The 25377-nt window shown below is 44.5% G+C and overlaps 1 protein-coding gene across 3 annotated transcripts in view; it reads left to right on the top strand.

The window, feature by feature from the left end:
• Positions 1-25377, top strand: part of FIP1L1 (factor interacting with PAPOLA and CPSF1) — a 708522-nt gene that overhangs the window by 573469 nt on the left and 109676 nt on the right. For all 3 annotated transcript variants that reach the window (XM_069631658.1, XM_069631656.1, XM_069631657.1), the window contains one exon: positions 6791-6845. In XM_069631658.1, the coding sequence (XP_069487759.1) occupies positions 6791-6845 (55 nt within the window). The remainder of the gene's footprint in view (positions 1-6790; positions 6846-25377) is intronic.

Genomic DNA, 25377 nt, shown 5'->3' with positions numbered 1-25377 from the left:
AATTCGATAGGGCGTTCTATATGTTAGTAAACCATATCTTGTCCTTGGGGACAGTGTCAGTTGGTTGAATGGGGGATTCCATTTCCCGGAGGATGGCGAAAAGTTCCTTGGTAGTAGATTCAGCATTAGTAATTCTGTCATTGAATACATTTTTTTTTTGTATTGATAATTTCTGTCTTGTAATGTTTGGAGAATTGGGTTAAGTTAGCTTTATTATTGTCAGTGGGCGAATTGCGCCAGATAGTTTGGAGTTTTCTTTTCTGCTTTCTGAGGTCCTTAAGTTGGGGTGTGAACCAAGCATTAAGGTGGGCTTCTTGCTTAGCTTTGTATAGTTTTGGTGGTGCAATAGTATGTAGTGTATGGGACATAGCTTTGTTGAAGGTGTCTACTAGGGTATCTGGGTCAGTATTGTTCTCCAGGCCATTAATAGTAGGCATGAGGAGGGGGATGAGTTTTTCTGTAGTAATGTCTTTTTTGCTTCTGGTGGGGAGTGCTGGTATCATTTTGATAATTTTGGAGCTGAGGAGATCAAGTGTGTCAGTGAAGTTTATTAGATAGTGGTCGGTCAATGGTTGAGGGATGATGTCAGTAATGACTATGTTGCAGTTAAGTCCAGATACCCAGTCAAGGGTTCTACCTTTAACATGTGTGGAGGTGAGGACTTTTTGGGTAAGCCCGTGGTCATTTAGGATGGCTGTTAAAGAAAGGGCATTTTTGTTATCTGGCTCATGAAAGCCAATGTTAAAGTCACCCAGCAACAGCGTTTGCGAGTGGTTTTGGGTATTGTTAGCTATGAGGGTGGTAAAGTCATCTTCGAAGGTATCCAAGGGACCTGGGGGCCTATAGATGAAATGGATGGTTAGCGTGCGGTTATTGGAGAGTGGCAGTTTTGCTGAGAGTACTTCGCAAGAAGCACAGGGAGGTGAGGTGGTGAGCCTGATCGGCAGAGCGGTTTTAGCGATGATGGCTAGGCCACTGCCTTTTGCATTGGGTCTATCTACTCTGTGGATCTGGTAATTGTCAGGTACGGCTAGCATCAGGGAGGGTCCTGCTGCCTCGTGGAGCCAGGTTTCTGTTACGGCAAGGAGGTCGATGCTACCGTTATTTAGCATGTCAGCAATTTCGGTTGTATGGGCTACCATGGATCTGGCATTGATAAGGGATCCAATTAATGACAAAGTATTCTTGGGAATGGGATTGCTTACAGATTTGTCGTGTTTATTTTGACTCAGGTGTTTCTTTTTGTGAGAGTGAGTGGGCCTCAGGGTCAGAGTTGAGAGTTTTGTGGCTTGAGTTTGCTTATCCAAGTGAGTCTGTGTAATTGGGAGTCTAGCAGTATTATTTGCACTGTTTCTTTTTTGGTTCATATATGCAAGGTAGTCTTGCCCTAAGTATCGGGTTTCTGTCTGTTGGGGGGGGGGGGCTAGTGCTATAGGTAGCAAAGGCCAGGATTGTAAGTGTAGTTAGGAGGGTCAGGGAGGTCAGGTTTCTACACATGGTAGTTAGAGTAGTTATGGGTTCAGGTTACTTCCCTTACTTTGCTTAAGGTTGTCTGGCTAAGGTGTTGCAGTGTAGATTGAGGGTGGCTAGTTGTAACCAAGGGGTTCACCCAGTGGTATGGATCATGGAATATGCTAATAGGGCCGTGTAGCAGGTGTATGCTGTTTCAGCCTTGGGTGGTTTGCTTAGCTAAAAACAATCATAGCAAGGTTCAATGGTCACATCCGAATTAGAGTCGCTGCAAGTTCATAGAGCACAGTGCTAGGACAGGAAGGCTGGGGGTGTGGTACTCCAGCATAAGGTATAGTTGCAGCATGAGAATCACATAAGAATCGAAATGACACCATTGCATATTAGAGTGACAGTGGATTCAAGCATCACGTTATGGTCAAGTAGGGCTAGTAAATCCCATAAATCATATAATTTAATATATGCAGCATGAAATCACATAGAAATCGAAATGACACCATTACATATCGGAATGACAGTGGATTCAGGCATCATGTTAAGGTCACCATGGGGCTAGTAAGGCAATGAGCAATCATGGGGTGTATTACTACATTAGTCGTACATGTATTGGAATATCACAAGAGGTTCATAGCATCACTTTAAGGTTGCCAAAGGGGCCGGTAGTGCAATGTGCGATTTGAAAGGGGGAAGTTTGTGCGGTTTGTTGTGCTGTAGGTTTGTGGTTGTTTGGTTTGGAGTTTGAGAGATGTATGCGGAGGCCGGAAATTGTTAGTGCAAATTGATTAGTTAGCATTTCTATCCTCACTTGAGGCGGTGGATTTCGACTTCTGTAGTGTTCTTAGATGGGTTTCGGGAGCACTACTGCGCCTCTGTCCTGATCTGGGACCATCTGGCCTTGAAGGTCCCTTTCAAATCTGCCCCCCTCCTCCTTGTCTACCTCGTAGCCCTACCTACCTGCCTTCCCTTCCAAGTCATATGGCCAGTTCACCTGTCAATGTACATGGCTCAGTAGTTGTGATGTTTGATAATATCCCGACAATCTCACAACACTGTGGTACCTGGTGGGAACTAAGGGGCAAGTGCGGGGTTTAGGTGGGGTTGTTGAGTCCGTCTCCATGTGTCTCACCTGAGTTCCACTCTATGCTCGGCATCACTCGTCCATGTGCCATGGGAGCTACCCTGTCGGGTCTGGGAGATGTCCGTGTCCACTTTTGTTAAGTCATCCCTATTCCTTTCTCTTTTGGTTTTCACTTTGAGTCTGTGGTGCTGAAGAGCCAGGTTTTTAGTAATTTCCTAAATTTTAGGTGATCTTTGGTGTTTATTTTTTTTGGGATGTTCCAGGTTTTTGCGGCTAAGTGGTAGAATGAGGTGCCTCCAAGTTTTTCCTTGAGGTATGGTTTTGGTTCCAGGCGGATGTCGTTGCTTGACCTGAGGGGTCGGGGTCTTGTTGGCTTGTAGATTTTCTTTTGTAAGAATTCTGCTCCTTGTCTGCTGATTGCCCTGTGCGTTATGCACATTGTTTTGAAGGTAATGCAAAGTTTTACTGGTAGCCAGTGTTGTATTTTTAGGGCAGGAGTGATGTGTTCTCTTCTTGATAGTTTAAGGAGTAGTCTGGCTGCTGCATTTTGGATCCGCTGTAGTTTCTTCAGGAGGTATTCTGGTATTCCGAGGTAGAGGCTGTTTGCATAATCGATTCTTGACATGATGAGGGCAACAATAGTGAGTGTTTTGTGCGTGAAGGAGAGGAAAGGTAGGATTCTTCTTGCCGTTCGGAGGTGGAAAAAGCATTTCTTGACTGTTGCATTTATTTGTGGTTCTAAGGTTATGGTGTTGTCCATCATGACTCCCAGATTTTTTACTACCTTAGATGGTGATGGTGCGGTTCCCAATTCCTTTGGCCAGGGGATGGCGATTTCGTTCTGTTTGTGTTTGGATATGATCATGATTTGTCTTTCCTGGGTTGATTTTTAGGTTGTTGGCAGTCATCCAGTTGAAGATTTCTTTTCGACACTCTATTAGGGTTGAATGGTCGGCTTGGGTGTCTTTGATTTTGTAGATGATTTGAGTGTCATCTGGGTAGTTGTAGCATGTAATGTACATTTTGAAGATTCTGATAACCGGAGTCTGATAGATGTTGGAGTACAGTGGTGATAGTGAGGATCCTTGTGGCACTCCACAGTCGTTAGCTCTTGGAGTCGATTTGAAGGGTTTAATCCATACGGTTTCTGTTCTATCTGCTAGGAATGATTTAGTCCAGAGAAGTGCTGTGTCTGTTATACCTATGTCTTCTAATCTTTTGGTTAGGGTGTCATGACTGTGTCGAAGGCTGCTGAGAGGTCGAGTAGGATAAGGGCTGAGGTTGTGTTTGAGTCTGCGTTAGTTTTTAGGTCGTCCCAGATGGATAATCGTGCTGTTTCCGTTCCTCTTGCAGGTCTGAAAACGGCTTGAGCTTGGTCTAGCAGGTGGTGTTTTTTTACGTGTTCTTGGGTTAGTTTATATACGTAGGTTTCCTGGAGTTTTGCCGGGTCGGGAATGTTCGAGATCATCCTGTAGTTGGAGAGGTCTTCTACGTCTCACTTGTGTTTTTTAGAAGTGGTTTAATAAATGCTGATTTGAAGGTCCTCGGTACAGTTCCTGTTAGTGATAGGTTCAGAAGGTTTCTGTAGTATTCTGCTGGGGTTCCTTGTGCGAGGATTGATTTGTAGATGTCCGGGGACAGGGATCCATGGGTGATCCAGCTTTCTTGCTGTGTTTTACCAGCATTGCGAATGCCTCTGCTGATATTTCTGGAAAGGTTTTGAGTTTCTGCTGAGGTTCTGCGATAGGTTCGCTTTGTAGTATGTTGTGGTAGGTTGGTAGGTTTTGTATGGTTTGTCGGATGTCATTGATTTTTTTTTTTTTTTTTAAGTGGTCTGCTAGGTCTTCGCATAGTTTCTCTGAGGGGGCTGTGGTGTTGTCACAGCCTGGTGGGTTTCTCATCTCTTTAATTATGTTAAACATTTCTTTTTGGGTGTTGGTGGCATTGGTGATTCTGTCAACATAATGCCTTCTCTTCGCCTTTTGAATTTCCTTCTTGTATGTGCGGATTTGTCTCTAGAACAGTGTTTTTTTTGCCTGGGTTGTATTCTTTCCTCCGTTCCAGTTCCATCTTTTTGTTTTCCTTTTTCATGGTGCTTAATAGTGGGCTGAACCATTTTGCCGTTGCTCTTTTTTTTGATGGGGTGAATGTTTTTTATGGGGCGATCTTGTCAATTGTGTCTGCAATCCATTTGTGTAGTAGCTCCGCTTTCCCATCTAGGTCAGCTTGCTCTAGTTCTGTATTTGAAGGTTTGGTTAGCTCTAGTTGTTGGAATAGGTTGCTTTCTTTGACTTGTTTCCAGTTTCTTTTGGTGGTGGTTGTGAGTTTTGGAGGTTGGATGCAGACTTGAGTAGGCATAGTGATCACGAATGGGATGATGAGATGGTCGCTCCACAGTATTTGTATTGGCGGTGCCGTGGTGATGAGTTCTTCCTTGGTGAAAATTGCATCGAGGGTGTGTCCTGCCGAGTGTGTTGCCCCTTTGACTAGTTGTCGTAGTTTCATGGTCGTGAGTTGTTCAATTAGTGTGTTTTGAGAGTTGGCGTGACTGTCTTCAAACCAGATGTTGAAGTCCCCTAGGATGATTAGGTGTTCATGGTTGATGGCTATGTTGGTGATGGCTTCTATGAAGTTATCGACGAAGGTTGCATCATGTCGGTGGTCTGTACACCAGGATGAAAGTGACGTTGGTTTTTGGGCTTGCTGTTGGGTGTATTACCATGGTTTCCGTAGTTGACGATGTTAAGCGGGTCATCTGTTTTTATTTTCTGTGGTTGAATGCTATTGCGATGCCTCCCCCTTTTTTGTTTTTCCTATTTATTTGAAGGCATTTGAAGTCTGTGGGAAGGCAGCTTTGGAGTGTCATTTTGTAGTTGTCGTCCAGCCATGTTTCTGTGATGAACAGGATGTCAATGCCGTTGTCATCGAGTAGATCGAAGATTTCAGTTGAGTGTTTTGACATGGATCTTGTGTTTATAAGATTGCAGTGGAGTTTGGAGGTGTTGTTTGGTATGGACTTTCTAGTTGAGGTCGTCTTCTGATCGGAGTTGGGGTTTTCTTCCTGTTCGATCTCTTTTTGAGGTGAAGGGTTTGGGGTGTCAGCACCATCAAAGAGTTCTAGGTTCTGTCTTGGGTTTTTGTTTTCATCTGGTTCTTAATGCTTATTTAAAAACGACTGTTAACTAAATATATATTGATGACAACCTTGATTTTAAGTGTAACTTGGCTACTTGTATTTGTGGATTTCATTGCTACAGCTCTACAGCTCACATTTACCCATCTTGAGATAAGCCTGGCTGCTGAGTCACAATACCAACTTGTGTAGTATAGGCCTATACCAAAAGGTGGGTTACCTAATACCAAGAGGACGTATGTTGTGTAGTCTCCCACAGGGTTACTACATCAATTCTTATCTAACAAATCATAATACTGATCAACTATTGGCCAAACACTAACTACAACATCAGAGCATATGACATGCCTGTATGGAACCAAATGGGTCTCCAAACAAACTCTCACTTGATATCAAATGTGCTCAGGCCGGGTTTTAACACAGTGCACCCCCAAAACACCTATTTACACAGCCTCCCTTTTCGATCTGTATAACTCAACCCTCCAGCAACCATTAGCTGGCTATACGTTTAACACCCCACCCCATTTCTTAAGATCCCTAATGGCCAAGAGCCCATTAAAATGGCCGAAGCTGCGCTCTGTGACCCAATAACATAACATGCTTCGTACCAGTTTTGTTTGTGGACCTCCCTTGCAAAGGATGTAACTAGTTTCTGAACCTCACTCTTTCAGAAGTCAAAACTAGCTCAGATGATGGTTGCTGTATTGCATGCTCTGGTACCCCTCACACCGAGCGATTGTGCTACTTTCTTAAAGGACCTGTAAAGATATGTGCTCTTTGGCATAGACATGCTTTCTAATGCAAAAATGTCTGTTGTAAAAGTGCTGCACTCGATCAGCATGTGTGGTTTACAAGAGCATACTAATCTCTTAAGAATGCCCATGCTGGAGAACCAGTTTTTTTCTCTTTGTAAGCCAGTCACATAGGAATGCACATATAAATCTCCACTAGTAAGGTGCTGCATATGTGCTAGGTTACAGATTTGTTCTCTGAAAAAAGTGCAACACCCAGTTTATGGAATAATCTTTGTTTGCATGGACTTTAATATTTATTTGTAAATGTGTGTCAATAGATAATGATGCTTAAATGATATGGTTCTAATATTTCAGGTTTTCCGCCACCGCCTGGGGGCCCACCACCTTCCCTCATACCAACCATCGAAAGGTACCTTTATTTTTGTAACTGTTTCTAACGCAAGCATGCCTGTTAAACCAATAGCATACCTAATATTAAAAATGTTACACGGTCAGTTTACTACTTTGTTTGGGAATTGGCTTAATTACATGCCTTTAACAGTGCAGCTGTGTAAGGGAAGTTTCTCTAAAATCCACCTTGGTAGAACTTTATAAAACTATACCCTTGTTATACAGAGCTCCAACTTCTATTATAGGCCTGTACCACTCTAGTTATTGGTAGTATGGCAGAGCAAGAGAAATAAAGTGTCCACAGGCTGGGGATCATTTGCGTCCCCTGCACACTCGGGTTAATGCCAAAGGCAATCAATTAGTCAAGACATAAGGTTATGTGGTACTCATGCTTTGAAAACAGGAAAAGGTAAGTCAAAGTTTGGTTGAATTATAGGGCTAATCTACCACAAAAGGAGTATTCTTATAGGTAATTAGGTAATTTCTTCTGTGCTTTTGTAATCTGTATGAATAATAATCATATAGTCACTTGGTTATTGATTTCAACAAATATCCAATTTATTAATACATGCCAGTCTATATTCAGCAATATTACCAATTGTTGATCGTCATCTAGTGACATGTCTTCAATCAAAGAATATATACATATTAGGTACACCGGAGGCCTAGCCACTATTCAGATGGCTCAACGCGTTTCGGGAAGTGATGTCCCTTCCTCAGGAGCAAAATATTCAATGTTATCAACTTTAACGGTCATGAGCACACCACCTTTTACAAAACTATGGCGACGCACGTCACGCTTTTTCTCTCCTTGTCCCATATACCGGGAATGGAGATGCTGGCGCGATGTTGAGTGCGCGTCACGCAATGACGTCAGATGTTTACATCTGACGTCATCGCGTCGGCTCGTGCAGGCGTCCATGTATAGTCAACAGGCATTCCGCTTCTTCGTCCATTCGCGGTTGCCTTCTCGGAATCCTCACTAACACTGCAGAGGTAAGAAGCTGCAGAGGATGCACACACGAGAGGACAGCTTTCTGTCCAATTGTTTTGAATTAACTTGATTTCTTTACTAGATGAGAATACCAGAGGGGTTGACCTTACTCCCCTTTCTATTTGTAGATACCAATCTGAATTACACTGTAATTACTCAATCTTACAAGCCCTGCTTCTCCCCAGCAAAGGAGGTCTAGATTGTCCACGGGATTTGCATACCTTTCCAGCCAGAAGGGGTGAGTCTCCACTATCCCTCATACAGTATGGCAGAGCAGCCAGGCTCATTTTAGGAGGTAGATTTGAGCTGTATTACTTAGAGTATACATCGGCCAAAAGAAACACATACTTAGTTATATCAAAATAGTTATCAGTTATTTATTTTATATATACACAAGGCAATGATGAATCTTAAGTTAAGCAAGTACTATTGCAAAGCTAATAAACATTATAGGACACCGATGCAATAAATCAGGTATGTTAACCACACTGTAAAACCTATACAATTGATTAAAGCATTTCCACTGTTATAGTAAATCCAATTATTATGTTGTAGGGATAAAATATATGAACACCAACATTAGCAGGTTAGCACTGTTAGGGACAATTCTCAGAAATGTGTTAATTCCCTCCACCTTAGAGACCCCCAGTAATTTTGCTGGATTTTGAGGACTTAATTTTTTTAACCTGTAGAGTGTGTGACCCTTTTTTCCCACTCCCTCATGTATTTCTAATGTCATTTTATCCACGGTTTGTTTTGGTTGTGGAGTCTGACAAACTCCATAGGCATGATCTTATACATTGTCACACAGCACCTTCAGTGCAGTGGTACGGGCAAGTCTTTCAGATTTCCCAAAGGTTTAAATACCTTCTTTTGGATAAACTACTGTTTCCAAGAGCAGTAAAGTGAAATTGACTTTTCTTACCATTGTAACTTTCTAGACCCAGCACACCCTATCTTACAATAGAGTGCTGGAGGGGTTACCTAGTATCCCCTTTGTCTAGTTACTCATGTAACATTTTTTATATTACCCTTTTCGCACTGAATGGCTGGTGGCAGTGGTTTCATGTGAACTACCATGGTGTGCCTTTACCGCAGGCTGCGTTCGCAGCTACAGTAAAGCACACACGGGAGCCATCTTTGTCAAAATGGCCCTCGGTTTTCTTTTTCCGCCAGTTCTTTGTGAAAGGTCCTTCTTGAGATTTGCTCTCCGTGCCATACCAGGTTTGGTCTCTTTATTCATTTCGCCTTTGGCGGGATTCACGAGTGAAACCCACCTCTGGCTCCAGAGTGTCTGGGGTAGGCAGGGAGTGAGCGAGGTGCCCGAAACTCCGTGCTTAGTCTCCTAGGAGACCCAAATGCACTGTGATGTTTGGCCAGCTGACTGTCCGGCAAGGACAGCCGCCACCCTGCTGGGTGACTGACAGCTAGGCTGGAATTAATGGGAGAGAACTGAATGAAAGGCGAGTCTTTTGGCTTGGAAGGCGGAATCGACCACTGGACGAAGGAATCGAAGAACAACTTGAAGAGGACCCCTGCTGCAATTCCTGAACCGTTGGTTTGCCAGTTGAAGCCCTGCTGCAGTGCCGAAACACCAAGTTCGCATCAACAGAGAAGCCCCTGCAAGTACGACTTCTCCCCTTGAGTTGGTGGAACCAATCAACTCCAAAGTAAGCCACCTCGACATCCATCTTGGAGCTGGATGAATTTCATAGAGTTGCTGATGGAAACCGGGAACAGCGAGATCTGCAGAGCTGTACAGGAACAGAAATCATCAGCTGCATCTCTTTCTTCATTTCTAAGGTACTGTAAAGTGTCTGTGAGAACTTACCTCTTACTGTAGAGTGCTTGCAACTTCTACACCTCACAAGCCTAATCAGCTTGTGGCCCTACATTTGATTCTTCTTTTCTTCAAAAACTCCCAAGAACTTGTGCCAAGACTTTTCCCTCTGCTTACCAGAAGTGCTTCATCCTATATAAGCCTTTTGCCCATTGACTTTGGCTTAGCCTATTGAATTGTACGACTGTCCTTGGAGGATCCAAAAGCATTTGCCTGCTAAGAATATTCTTTTTTTTTTTAACACGGTTTATTCAAACCTTTAAAAAGTACACAAGAAAAAACATAGACATTATCACATCGTACCCTCCATTATTTCCCTTGAGTAAAATAAATCATAATTTCATCGACAGTTTCTCTTTAGTCTCTAGTTACACGTTATTGTTAAGCAGCAGCAAGTCTCTTTCTTATTCCAAGAAGGACAAGGTGTAAATTAATTTCCGATCAGTTCCACTGAAAATCCTTGCCCACCAGATCTCAGCACTCAGCGATTGCTGCTTTTTGAGAATTAATGTTAAGTGTTTTGTTATTTGAGCTCGAACAGCAGTACAAAATAGTACGAGATGTTTTAAAGTCTCCTCTTGTTGAGCACAAGATCTACAAGTTAAATCCATCCCCTGGTTTTTCGCCCAATGGCTTAACCTTTCTTTAGTTTTAAATGTGTTCAGTAGAAAGCTCAGGTACAAGGCTCTTCGGTATGAATCCGGAAAGTGTTCCGCAAAGTTTTGAAGTTTGTTGAATGCTCTCGCTTCAGAGGGCACATCCTTCATTATTCTGCATCGTGATCTTTGTGCTCCTGTTTAAATCCAGTCGAGCCTCCAAAGTTTAGTCTTGGCTAAATTCGGATTGCAATGTAGAGTTGTGATGTCAATTACTAGTTCTTCAAGCAAGACCTCACATCGTCGGGACCCTAAGACTAATACCCTCTGCGTTGCCATTGTCAGGATTGTTCTATATTTGGAATTGAGGGACAACATCTTTCATCGTTGTTTTGCGAGAGATTGTTAACATATTCTAACATACACGTGCATACACGTGCATTAATAGATATAAGCCCTAGCTCATATCGTATGCACGCTGTTGGAGTACCCTTAGGTGACTGTAGCACCTTTACCCAAAAGATATTTTCCAGTGTCGCCCACAATTGATGTGAGCATCCAAAGGCACCTTCTGCACCAAGTATCAATGCCGGGACCACTTTTTGATTATAAAAGTTCATCACTGGTCTTAGTCCTTGGGTTGAAATGGCCAAAATCAAGTGTTGACAGCTAGCATGCCAGGCAACCATCCTTAATAAAAAAAAATATGGGAAATTTTCACTATCATCAATATTGCAACTGATCTTCATTCCCAGGTATCTGGTGTTGGTTACAATATTTAGTTTTTCCTCTCCCAAGCACCACTTACATTGTTTCCCGTTACTTCTCTTGATGTACCTTAGGTTTTGTAGAACCAGTATCTCATATTTATTTTGTTGAATTGCAAACCATTGTTTTTAACATATATTTTTTACAGCGTCCAGCTTCTGCTGTAGTCTGATAGGAGTCGCATTAAGGAGGATTAGGTCGTCTGCATATAAAAGCCAATTTACATGTGTCCCATGTACTTTTGGTGGAAATGAGGAAACGACCTCAAATGCGTGTCCAAAATCAGAAAGGAACCTGGTGCAAATAATGGATGCCGGCAAGGGCAGCCACCCTGCTTGGCGTGTGATTGCTAGGTTGGAATGAATGGAAGAGAACTGAATAAAAGGTGAGTCTCTGACTTTGATTTGGAGATATGAGATGACTTACTTGGTGTTGATTACTTGCAACCTCTTCGGTCGACTCCATCTGCCCTCCCGTCTCGAGCCTTGATTCTGCATGTTCCCGTTGCAGCTGGGCTTGCGTCTTCGGCGGCGGCAATGAAGGAGGTAGGGGGAGGGACTTCCCTCGTTCCCGCATAGTGAAATTTGTTTTGTCCATAAGTAAAATAAGTTCTTTACGCTGCTAACTGCCGGCTCCAGGTCCGCTCCGCTCCCAGGACTCCAAAGACTGCTCGACACCGCGACTGCTGCACGGTGCGAGTCAGGTTTTAACAGAGTCACGGCCACGCCAATTTAAACTGCAGAGATACTCCAAGACACTGCTCACTCTGCTCCAAAGACTCTGCTGGGCAATTTGTGGTCTCTTGCTCTAATAATCTTTACCTTTTACCAACTTCTAAAAGTATTCTAAATGCCAACATTAAGATATTAATGTCCCCAGCACCCTAGTTATTGAATTGAAGTCAACTGTGGCCGTAGGTTGCGCCTCTGGGCCATCCCAAAAGGGTCTTTACTGATTTAGAAACTAAGAGTGTACAGTATTGAGGTGTATTTGTGTTACTATTATATTGCTCCCTTCTGAAGAATGCTTATTCTAACTGACTGATTAATACATTAATAATTGTTTATGCAAGAAACCTTGAGTGTAAGAGTTTATTTGTATACCTGTAACTGTAAATCTCCACTACAGCTCACATTTCACCTCTTGAGATAAGCCTGGCGGCTCAAAACACTACCAAAGCTGTATATTACAAGCTTATACCAAAGGTTGGGTTTCCTATACCTGTAGTCAGAGTTGTGTGTAGTGGTCACAGAGGGTACTGCATACAAACTTTGCCTAACAAGCACTTTTCAGAGGCCTTAAGGTTTTAGCAGTTGTTACATAGTATTTTCATATTTGTGATACATGTTCCTGAACTGTGTCAACTCCAAAACCTTTTACTTGAATTTGGGGATTATTTCCCCTTGTGCCTATGTGAGTGGGGAATCTTTTTACCCCTCCCACCTAGTCTTATACTCTTTTTATGGGTGACATTTTTATGTCTCTCCATAGTCTGATTGGAGTTATAATTTCCTATAACTTTTGGGATTAGGCTGGGTTGCCCCTCTGGGCTTCCCTGTTAATTTCTCTTTAATCTGCTTGGGTGAACTACTGTTCCCAATGGGCAAAGGAGGATTTTTCACCCCCCTTTACATTTTATATAGTAAACCAGCACACCCCACCTTATGTGGAGTGATTTGGGGATACAGTCTATCCCCTTACTTACCTGTAGCATTTGTTACAATTGCAGGTTTACTTGAATGGCTGGTGGCAGTGGTTTTACCTTCGTGACTTTTTAGTCTTATTACCCGCAGGCTGTTAAATCAGCCTCGGTAATGCACACAAGGGCTACCTTTCTATTTTTCCGCCATTTGTAATTATGCTAGCTGTTTCCGAGGTCTTCCTCTGCCATTCTAGGCCAGAACGACCTCAGTGGAAATGTCTCACTGCAGGAATCCTTTGTATTCCCCACCCAGGTCCCAGAGTATCTGAGTAGGCAGGAAGCGAGGGAGGAGTCCAAAACTCCACAGCTTTTGTCTTTCTGTTAGGCAAGATTGTATGCAGTACCCCTTTGGGTGCACTACAACAACCCTGACCTCATGGCAATAGGAACCAACCTTTGCTATAAGTCTGTACTACACAGGTTGGTAGCCTGTTGAGCAGCCAGGCTTCTCTCAAGAGGGGTCAATGTGAGCTGTAGGGGAGTTGCACAGAGATTCACAGTGACAAGTATTCAAATAAACTCTTACACACATTGTTTCTTGATTTTACAATTAATTTATTTCAGAGTCAGTTTGAGTAAGCCTTCTTCAGAAGGGGCAATATAATAGTAACACAAAAATACACTCCAAAAGACACTGACAATTGATTTAAAGTGCAAGTTGTTTAATTAAAACCTTATACACTAGAAACAAATTATTACCATTACTACAATATTACAAAAATACACACTCTTGAGTTTCCCTAAATTGGCAAATACCCATTTGGGATGGCACACACACTTCCTACATCATCAGGTGACTTCAATAGCTATGACACTGTGGACATTAATATATCGCTGTTGCATTTAGGGCAATACTCAGGAGTATGTCAAAGAAACAGATTATTAGAATAAAACAAGAGATCTCAAAAATATTCTGAAGCAGGTAAGTACTTTTGGTAACCCCCCAATGCAAAGTAAGTTAACCCCTTCCTGGAAGGAAGACCAAACACAATGTGAGAGGGAAGAAGTCCTTTAGGAAGCCACGCCAGACCAAAGTCAATTGGACGAAATTCAAGGTGAACTGAAGCACTTCTTGCAGGTAGGTCAAAGTCTTGCACAATGTTTTAGAAGTCTTTGTAGAAAAGAAGAAATCAGAGTAGGGCCACAAGCTGATTAGTCGTGTGAGGTAAAGATGCTGTTAGCAACTCTACCGAAGCAACCAAGACAAGTCTCCACTGAGAACAAGTGAGGTTACACAAGAGGTAAGTTCTCTTAGACTTTATAGTACCTTTCGGTTAGAAGAAAAGTGCTTTGGCTGGCTTCTGTTCCTGTGCAGCTCTGCAGATCCTGTGTTCCTGTGCCTTGGTCGTGGGGACAAGAGGGAGGACATCTGGAGGACTCCTGCACTGCAACGGGGCGGTCAGTGACAGAAAAGGACCAACTTCTATTCAGTGGCACTTTGCGGTTTCAGCTCCTCGCATCTCAGCAAATAGCAACACTGCCGACTCTTGGTTGTCGAGATGGGCCTTCCTTGCATCTGGGGCCCAGCAGGCTGTTAAGGTGGCTCAGGCTCGGTCAGTCCTGGTGCCTGGGAGTCCGGAGGATCTTCCTCAAGCTCTTGGCCAGCTTCAAAGCAACACACTATCTGGTGTTCCTCTACCTGGCTATTCGGTTCCAGCAGCGACTACAGTGGAACTTCAACCAGCTTCGAGAGGATGTCCAGGTGGCTTACTTTGGAGTTGATTGGTCCCACCAACTCAAAGGGAGAAGTCGTCCTTGCAGGACGTCTGTCGGTACGAATTTGGTGCTTCAGCACAGCAGCAGGGATTCACTGGGAAAACCAACGGTCCAGGAGTTGCATCAGGTGTCTCTTCCATGTTCTTCTTTGGATTCCTTCGTCCAGTGGTCGACTCTGCCTTCTAAGTCAAAAAGCCTTGCCTTTTTATGCAGGTTTCTCCCATTTATTCCAGCCTAGCTGTCAGTCACCCAGCAAGGTGGCTGTCCTTGCCGGACAAGCACCCAAGAGTGCATTCCCGTCTCCTAGGAGATTAAGCACAGGGAATTTCGGGCACCTCCCTTGCTTCCTGTCCCCGCCAGACACCCTGGAGCCATAGGCGGGCTTGACTCGTGAATCCCGCCAAAGACAAAATGAACAAAGGGGCCAAACCTGGTTTGGCGCGCAGAGTAAATCTCAAGAAGGACCGTTCCACAAAGAACTGGCAAATAAAGAAGACTGCAGCTATTTTGACAAAAATTGCACCCTTGGGTGCTGCAGCTGCAAACGCTGCCCGCGGTAAAAGCACACCCCGGTAGTTAAAAGTAAACCACTTCCACCAGCCATTCATTGAGGAAAGGGTAACATAAAATTGTTACATGAGAAGATGGACAAAGGGATACTTCTTAACACCTCAAGCACCCTATTGTAAGATAGTGTATGCTGGGTCTAGAAAGTTACAAATGGTAAGTAACGTCAATTTCACTTTACTGCTCTGGGAAACAGTAGTTTATCCCAGAGAAGGTATTTAAACCTTTGGGAAATCTAAAAGATTTCACTGTGTCACTGCACCGAAGATGCTGTGTGACACAATGTAAAAGATGTTGCCTATGGAGTTTGTCAGACTCCACAACCAAAAGAAACAGAGTACAAAATCCCATTAATATACGAGAGAGTGGGGGAAACGGTCTCACTCTCTCAAAATCCAGCAACAGTCATGATTTTATTTTTGAAGTGGTCTGTGAGGTCACTGCATAATTTCTTCGATGGTATTGGAGTGTTGAAGCCGGATGGGTTTTTTATTTGGTTTGATTTTAAATCGTTTTTTGGGTGTTTAATGCTTTGAGGATTCTGTTGTCGTAGTATTTCCTTTTTGCTTTTTGTAATTCTAGTTCTAGTTTTTTTTCCCTTTTCATGGCGCTTAGTAGTGGGGTGAACCATTTTGCTGTTTATCTTTTGCGTGATGGATTGAAAGGCTTTTCTTTGGCGATCTCGATTGTTGTGGCGTTCCGGTTGTGAAGTATATATATTTTAGTGTCTAGGTCTGCTTCGCCCATGGTTGTGGTTTGGTGATCTGCAGTCTTTCCTTTAAGTTGGAATTTTTTATGGTTCTGCAATTTCTTTTCATGATGATCGTTAGCTTTTCTTGTTTCTTGGTTATTGGGAAGGGCAGTGTGATTACGAAGGGCACGATGAGGTGGTCGCTCCAGAGGATCTGAATCGGTGGCACCATGGTAATTAGTTTTCTGTTGGTGAAGATTGCATCCAGTGTATGTCCTGCCGTGTGGGTTGCTCCTTTGAGCAGCTGATGTAGTTTCATTGTTAGTTGGCAAATAAGAGATTTTTGTGAGGTTGTGGTTTCTTCTTCAAAGCAGATGTTGAAGTCTCAGAGGATAATCGGGTGGTTACGCTCGATAGCTAGGTTGGTGATTGCTTCTTTGAAGTTGTCTACAAAGGCTGCATCGTACGTTGGTGGTCTGTATACCAGTATGGATTTCAGATTTGTCTTGGGATTTGTTGATAGACGTATGATTAGGGATTCGCATTTGTTGATGTTTAGTGGGTCTTCCACTTTAATTTCCAAGTGTTCCTTGTGGATGATTGCCAATCCACCACCTCTTTTGGTTTTCCTGTTTACTTGGATGCACTTGAAGGTATCGTGGAGGCAGTTATTGAGGGTGATCTTATAGTTGTCATCTAGACATGTTTTGGTTACGAAAAGGATGTCAATGCCTCCATCACTTAGGTCGTAGATTTCAGTGGCATGTTTGGACATTGATCTTGCGTTAGATTGCAGTAGATCTTTTTGGTGTCATTTGGTTTATTTTTTCCCGGTTTTGATTTGTGGGTGTTACGTTGGGGTTCTTTTATGTTGGCTCCGAGCAGTTGAGGTTCTGTGAAGGCGGCTTTGTCTTTGAATCAGTCTGGGAGATTGATAATTCGTTTGACTTCTATTGTTTCTTTATCTCCTGTCATTTTATGTGGGTATCAATAGTGCCCTTCTGTTCTTGCGATCTAGGGAGTAAGGGGGTTGACGTTGTCCTATTCTCTTCTTGGGTCCACTCTTCTTTTGTTCCGTTTGTTTTTTTTTGTATCCCTCTGGAAATGTTGGTTTTGCTGAAGTATCTAGGTTCTTTGGTTGGTGCGAGGTACCGTGTAAGGTGTAAGGATTTTTCTCTTGCAATGTTTGTTTTGTAGATAGTATTATTTTGCGTGGTGTGTTCTGTATTGAAGGCGTCTTCTGCTGGGGGTGGTTGAGCTTGTGTATCTGTATTATTTGTATCGTGTTCCTTTTCTCTTCGTCTCCGTCCAATTCTACGTCAGGGCATTTTGGGTCTTTGGTGGGAGGAGTTAGGTTTATAGGGGCAGTTTTTCCAACTGTGGTGCCTCGTGCTAGGCTAGTGTTGATTTTAATCCTCTTAGGTTGTTCCGTCTGGATGTTTTTCAAGGGTGTGTCTTTGTTCAATCAGTTGAGTAGGGGTGTTCCTCTTACAACGGGAGTGCTGTCCTTGGGGTTATTGTACATAGGCGGGTGGGGCGTCTGAATATGGGCTATGGGTGCAGGTAACTTGGGTGGGGATTATGGTGGTAGTTACTGGCCTTGGTGCTTGCTGTGTGTTGGGTTTCTACAAATCAGTTGTAGCAGGTAATGATAATACCCTCTCTTCCTTCAGAAGAAAGGCTCATTGGTTACCCATTTGTGACAGAATTACACTCCGGGCGCTTGTCATCACCCATAAATGTCTAGCAAACACAGCACCCTCTTATTTGACAGTTAAATTCTTGAGACATAAGACCAATAGACCCACCAGATCCATTTAACTCAACCAACTCTCCATCCCTAAATACTATGTAAAAACAGCATGTCTTTCTAGCTTCCCAGTGTTAGTGGGCAAACGCTGGAACTCCCTCCCCTCCGACATTAGAGCAGAGTCTGAGTCCTGGACCTTCAGAGCTAAAATTAAAGCACGGCTCCCTAGCTCAAACGACCTCTGAGCATGACTAAACTCCGACACGGAGCACACACACACATAGTTTGTGCTGCTCCATCTCCTTGTAAATGTAACTGCCCTATTTCCTTGTAAATGTAACTTAGGCCTAGTGACTGTATATCTATAAATTGTACTTCTTTCTGTAAATATGCTTGTCTGCATAGCTGTTTCCCCTATGTTTCTCATTGCTCCTGCCTGTAAGGTGATCTGTAACACACCTCCCCTGCTTTGCGGGGTCCTGTTTACTATCTCTGTATCCATGTACCCAAGTAAAAGCGCCCAGATACCTTTCGGTGGGGTACGCTATACAAGTAAATAAACTAAACCCAGACGAATGAGAAGCAAGAGGTGGAGAGCTTAGATTGTTAGAGGTGGTTTACAATGAGCATGTATTCTTGGATGTGGGGTATCAGATGTCCGAAGCGATGTAGGTTTCGGCGGGAGCCAAAGATGATTGAACAGCTTGATTTCTGATTCTTGGACTGTAACGGGTAGGTCCGCTTCCGCAAAGTCAGGCAGTGATAAAGAATGGGATATTTAGCAATCGGGAGAGGGGTCTGGCTTCGCTGATGGCAGGAGGTGATCAAGTATCAGGTTGGGGACGCCTGGGTGACGGGAGGTTTATTTTTGATGGAGGTTGGTGGTAATTAACGCTCTATCTTAAGAAGCCTAGATATCGCAGGGTGGGGGGGAGGAGGTGGTTCAGGCCTCTCAGAAAGGCTGGCAGCAATTGAACACCTATGCAGCAATTGAACATCTCGACTGGAGTACCCGGATAGCGGGAGAGGCTCCGGCCTCACAGTGTGGCAGGTTTAAATTATGAGATGGAGGTGGGGGCACCTAGAGTTGTCTTTCGTGTATAGTGGCGAGGAGGCTCGGGTTTCACAGTGCAGTACAGGCACAGGGGAGTACACCTAGGTGTAGTGGTACAGGAGAGCACCCTCAGATGTGGGTTCTGCATGGTGGGAGAGGCCTAGGTTCTACAATGCAGGTTGGTGCGGGAGCGGATACTGAGGTTAGAGAGTCCTGCACAGCACTTTGAAACACATTGTGTATAGGCACTACATAAATAAACTATCATATTATATCAGTGAAGGAGAGACTCATACCCCACAGTGCACGTTGATGCAGGAGAGTACACCTGGACCTGAGGGTCCTGTATTGAGGTGGAGAGGCCTAGGTTTCAGAGTGCAGTATATTTCAGGAGAGCATGCTGTGATTGAGAGTCCTGTATAGTAGGAGAGAGGCCCAAGATTCACAATGCAGTTTGGTATAGGAGAACACACTGAGATTTGAGTCCTGTATAGTGGAAGAGAGTTTCAAATGTAGTTTCAAATGCAGATTCAAATTTGAGGAAGTGCACTTGGAAGGTCCTATATAGTGTAATACCATTGTGTAATACCATTACAAGCTCACATTCCCTCATGAGATAAGCCTGGCTGCTCAGCTCACTACCAAAAACTGTGTGGTACAGACTTATACCAAAGGTTGGTTTTGCTTACACCTGTAGTCATAGTTGTGTGTAGTGGTCACAAAGGGTACTGCATGCAAACATTTCCTAATAGTAAGTAAACGGTAAAGTCTCTGCAAATGTTCTCAGAAGTAGTTTGTAAAAAAAAGAATCATGTTGGGTCACAAGCTGATTATCCCGCAAGTTTCAAAAGTTTCCAGCACTTTCACCGTGAGAGGTAAGTTCTCGGTCTCATTTCACAGTACCTTACAATGAAGAAAAAGAGGCAGCTGATGACTTCTGTTCCTGACATTTCCAGCAGATCTCGCTGTTCCTGGGCCTCAGTCGTGGGGATTAAAGGGAGGACTTCGGGGGACTCCTGCGCTGAGACTTGTCAAAAAGCTTGCAACTGGCAAAAGAGCAATTCAAATGGATTGTGTCCTCCCACGTATTCCTCATCTTAAATGTATTCGGCAGCTTGCTGCGGGCTCGAGCCGCGCCCGTTGGATTCAGTTCTGTTTTTCCGAGTTTCTGCTTCATGTTTCGAAACGGTGCGTCAGTTATCCCAGTAAAAAAATGTCTTTATCCTCCCCTCCGACAACACCCAAGATGCTTTTAAAAAGTGTCTGAAGTGCGGAAGAAAGATGTCCATTATGGATCCTCCCCGCAACTGTCTTTGGTGCCTTAGTCCTGACCATCAGGTCGACAAGTGCGAGTCGTGTCAGGCGATGTCAATCAAGGCTCTTAAGGAACGCCAAGGTAAGCTAGCGACGGGAGAGGAGTCTTTAAAGTCAGCAAAAAGACTAAAAGACTCGGGAGAGTCGAGTAGAAAATCTCATCACGAGTCGAGGCGGTCGAGGTCGAAGAGTCGCTCGAGGAAGTCTTATTCCTCATCTAAAAAATAAAAAAAGCGAAGTCCCAGATCTTCGTCCTCTTCTTCCTCCTCGGCCGACAGGTTTGTTTCTTGTCCTTCTAAGCATGATTCCCCCCAAAAATGGGAGGCCTTTAGGGCTTCAATGCAAAAATATTTTGAGAAGGCGGCCCGACCCCCTCAAAAAAGTTGCGTGAAGAGCATGCCCCTGTCCACTCCAAAAGTGACAGAGGGAAATCTAAAACAGCACACGCTAAATCCGACAAGAAGTAGAGGGTGTCCTCGGAGGATGATTCTCCAGTGCCTCATGAAGCAAAACGGAAACCTTCGGTGCACAAATCGAGGTTGACGGAGGACAAAATGCTGTCCTCATCGTCGAAGTCCGGTATTGACTCGACGCATTCTTCAACGACTTTGTCGAAGCCAAAGATGGCGTTGATGCCTTCGGCGTCAAAGCCTTGCTCGATGACATCGAAGCCTTCCTCAATGACCTTGGGGATTCCTTCGAGCATATCGAAGCCATTGTCGATTCCATTGTCGCCTTCGACGCCTTTGACGGGGAAATCTTTTATACCGATACCCAAGGCGACATCTATGGCTAAATCTAGGTCTATGCTGCCTCCTTTACCAGAAATCCTTTTCCATCCTTAGCCCAGGCAGGAATTCTTTTAATCCATGTCTGCTATTTTTGAAGAACATACCTCTGATGAGGAAATTACATCAGCTGGTGTTAGATTTGGGACAAGGGAAGTCCCAGGGGAACTAGTAGATCCTAGTTCAAAAATGGCAGACATTTATGACTGCCTACAATCGGCCAGGTGCCTAGATACCTCACCTGAGGGGTGTATTGGAACCTCATGGGAAGAGTGATAGATTTTATGGGGTGGAAGTCAGTGTCTCCAAGGTATGACCAGGACGATCTGACTGATATTATTGATAAAGGACATCAGAGACCCAATCCTTTTCCACAAAGCTCTTCAAAAGAGAGTTATGATAAATTGGGAGACCCCCGAGTCTTTACAAGCTGTAAATATGAAATTTGTGGGAAAGTACAGACCTTCTCCTTCGGATCCTGAGTATCTGTCTAAACACCCTTCACCTGAAAGCTTGGTGATTCAGGCTGCGACTGCAAATACGCAATCAGCTTATCCCTCCATGCCCCCTGATAGGGACGTCAAAAAGATTGACGCCTGAGCGAGGAAAGTTTTCAGTTTGGGTAGTATGGCCCTTAAATCTACTAATGTGACTTGTACATTAGCTAGATTTACTTCTACTAGATTTACTTATACCTTATGTGGGACTGCTTGAATGTAGCGGCTGATCACATCCCGGAGGGTGAAGAACAGGATCGTTTCCTGGCGATAGTAAGGGATGGAAAGGTGGCTATGAAGGAGTGCCTCAAGTCAGGACTGGACAGGGCAGAGAGTATAAGCAGGTCCATGGCATCTAGCACGGTCTTGGTAGATTTGCATGGCTAAGGAAATCTGATGTACAGTCCAGATTACTTAATATGCCTTTTGATGGCTTGAGGTTGTTTGGCAGCAAGGCGGACGAGAGCTTGGAGAAGCTGCAGACCTCGAAAGCGGCAGCAAAATCACTCAGCGCCACTATAAAGCAACCTCAGCAACACTCTTACGCAGGGTCATCTTCCTGGAAGAGTCGCCCTTTTTGCTTCTATTCCTCTTTTGGAAAAGGGAGGGGGCAGGCCAGTCAGAGGCCAACAGAGGAAACCCTTTTGTGGTGGAAAAGGGAGAGGCGCTAGATCAGCCACAGCAGCAGCTACTACCTCCTCAGCCAATGCTGCAGCCACTCCGAGGTCTTAACCCACAACACCCTGGTGGGAGGCAGAATCACTAGGTACCTCGACGAATGGCGGTTTATTATGTCAGATGCGAGATAGTGACCCATGGTTACTGTCTTCCTTTTCATCAAAGACCTCAAGATCATCCACCGGGAGCCAACTCTGTAAAAATTCCAGAACCACTCCTTGTGCAGGAGATTTTAACCCTGCTAGAGAAAGGTGCAATAGAACATGTACATGTAGCGGAGAGGAACAAGGGCTGGTACTCCCCGTATTTTCTCATCCCCAAAAAGGACGGAGGATTGAGACCCATCTTGGACTTGAGAAATTTGAACAATTTCCTCAGGAAAGACAAGTTCAAGATGGTGACCCTTTCTCAGATCTTTTAGGCTCTTCAGCTTCAGGACTGGCTGGTTTCATTAGACCTTCAGGATGCTTACTTTCATGTGCCAATCCATCTCAAACACAAAGTACCTGAGGTTTGCAATTGGCGGATCTCACTATCCGTTTCGAGTTCTGCCATTTTTGGGCTGACCTCCGCCCCAAGGGTCTTCACCTAGCTAATGGCAGTTGTGGCAGCGAGTCTCAGGAGGGAGGGGATTTACATCTACCCTTACCTTGACGACTGGCTAATCAGGGCAGGTTCACCCGAACGAGCCCAGGAACTTCTAGGCATGACCTGTCACTTCCTACACAAGCTGGGCTTCTCCCTGTATTACAAGAAGTAGCAAACGATTCTGAGCCAAAGACTCCAATTCATCGGAGCTGTCCTGGGCGCTACCTCGGGGAAAGCCTCGCCTCCCAAGGAGAGAGCTCACCACATTCGGCAGATAGTAGCAACGTTTAAAAATGCCCAACATCTACCGGTGTTCGACGTCCTAAGTTCGACTTCCTAAGGTTGCTAGGCCTCATGGCATCCTGCATTTTTCTGGTGCCAGAGGCTCGTCTGAGGATGAGACCCCTGCAATGGGCCCTCAGGACACAATGGTCCCAGTTTTCCAGGGAGATATCAGATCTTCTACAAGTTCCGTCCAAGGTGGCTCAAGATCTCCTATGGTGGGCTCGCAAGGAGAATATCCTCAAGGGGAACCTTTTTGGCAACCATGGCGAGAGATAACTGTAGTGACGGACGCCTCACTCACGAGGTGGGGAGCCCACACCAACGATCTGACAATCAGCGGTTGTTGGTCTCCACGGAGTCCAAACTGCACATCAACCTTTTTTTTAGCCGAGAGCAATCAGACTAGCACTGAAGGCTTTTCTGCCCTCTGTACAGGGGAAGAATGTCCTGATAATGACTGACACAGTGGCCATGTACTACCTCAACAAAAGAGGAGGCGTAGGATCACTTCCACTGTGCAGAGGCAATGCAGCTCTGATTCTAGGCAATACAAGAAAGAATCTCTCTATCGGCAGTTCATCTGGCCGGAGAGCTGAACACGGCGGCGAACGCTCTGAGCAGGCAGAACACAATCTCCCAGGAGTGGGAGCTAGCTCAGGAAGTCCATCTTCGCCCTTTGGGGAACCCCTCAAGTAGATCTGTTCGCGACCAGGGCAAACCAGAAGTGTGAACTGAATTGCTCAAGGGAATTTCCCCCGAGAGGAGCTCTACGAGATGCGTTCGTAGTGGACTGAGAATATCCACTCCTTTACGCGTTTCCTCCAGTCCCCGTGATTACTCATGTAATATGGAGGTTGAGAAAGTTCAGGAGAACCATGATCCGAATTGCCCCGGATTGGGCCAGGAGGACGTGGTACCCAGACCTTCTGGACATGTCCATATGCCCTCCAATAGTTCTTCCACAAAGAGAGGAAGGTCGAGTTCTCCATCCAGAGGTCAAGACACTCAACCTTCACGCTTAGCTTCTGAGATGTTGCGGGATAAGGATTGGGACCTCCCGGATGACGTTATGGAGATTTTGCTTTCGGCCAGAAGGTCAGCAACAAAATCCTTATACCGGTGTCATTGGGAGAAAATTAGTAACTGGTGCAGGGATAAGAATGTGGATCCTTTTCAATGTACCACTCCCATGGTGCTTTCCTTTCTATTACATTTGGCCAACTTGAAGCTCCAAGTTGGAACTATTAAAGGATATTTGGCAGCACTATCTATCTTCAAGCGAACCTCAGAAGAAGTTTCATATTTTAAAATGCCCTTAGTTGTCCAATTTCTTAAAGGGTTAACAAATGTGTACCCTCCTACACCTTTTCAAATTCCCGTTTGGGATTTAAATTTAGTTTTAAAGTTTCTTATGTGTGCCCCTTTTGAGTCTTTACATTCTTGCCCTTTAAGGCTCCTAACTTTAAAAACTGTTTTACTAGTGGCTTTAACTTCAGCCTGCAGGGTGAGTGAGTTGTGGGCAATCTCTTGTAAGCCTCCTCACACTATTTTCCACAAGGATAAAGTTATTTTGGAGGTCAAGCCTTTTTTCCTACCTAAAATAGTTTGATTTCCATCCGTCACAGAAGATTACTTTACCTTCCTTTTATCCTCCTCCGCATGCTAGTAAAGAGGAGGAAAGGTTCCACAGACTAAACCCTAAAAGGGCTCTCGGCTTCTACATCTATAGACTTGAAAGATTTAGACAAACTGATCAGTTATTTGTCGGTTACGCTGGACACAAATTGGGCCTTGGTGTGTCCAAACAAACCTTATCCAGATGGATAATTCTAGCAATATCTTAATGTTACAATTTGGCAGGAAAAGAGCCTCCAGATGGTTTAAGGGCTCATTCAACCAGGGGCATAGCAACTTCCACGGCTCTTCAGAGGGGTGTTCCTGTGCAGTACATTAGTGCTGCGGCCACTTGGTCATCCATGCACACCTTTGTAAAACATTGTTTAGACTCCACTTCTTACCAAGGAGGCCTTTTTGCAAAAGCCGTCCTCCATTCAGTACAGAATTAAAAACTCTGATTCTCCAGCATGGGGTCTGGCATGGATTCACATGCTCATGAATATTCCCCGTCGTCAGGCTGGGAATCCTCGGTAAAGAAAAAACCAGTATCAGTTTCGTTTCTGATCTGTCTTTCGTAGTAATAACCAATCACTGGTCTCTGCGTCATACTGACCACAGCCAATGACTGCCCTCTACCTAAGCACCGCCTCTGGCAGCCATCTTCAGATTTTTACCGCACGTTCATGTGTTGGGATCCTCGTGCTATTGCTCTCGAGCGTTAGTGCTATTTTTCACGCTTTTTTCACAAAAACTTCGATTCTTCGGTCAAAAGAGCCTCAAGCTCCACCGATCCTACATCCGATCAACGGGGACCCGTTTCGGATTCATCTGTGCCCCCTCAAGGGTGAAGATTTCGTCGAGCTACACTTCGGAGGACTCCAGAAGCTTCTCAGGCCCGGTCTCGGAGATGGCCCAGGAGAAGGGGAGCTCGACGCCCGGAAAGCTGTTCAGGGTCTGCCCTGGATGCCAGCTGCAGAACGTCTTCAAGGAGGACGAACACTCTTTCTGCCTTTACTGCCTTCATGAGGACAAGACGCACGTGGAGAAGGACTGTGCGTTTTGCGGCAACATGTCGGAACGGACCATGAAGGACCGCCATCAACGTC

This window comes from Ambystoma mexicanum, chromosome 6q, assembly GCF_040938575.1.
Source record: "Ambystoma mexicanum isolate Mex_15411 chromosome 6q, UKY_AmexF1_1, whole genome shotgun sequence".
Classification (NCBI taxonomy): Eukaryota; Metazoa; Chordata; class Amphibia; order Caudata; family Ambystomatidae; genus Ambystoma; species Ambystoma mexicanum.
This window is presented reverse-complemented; position numbering and strand designations above follow the sequence as displayed.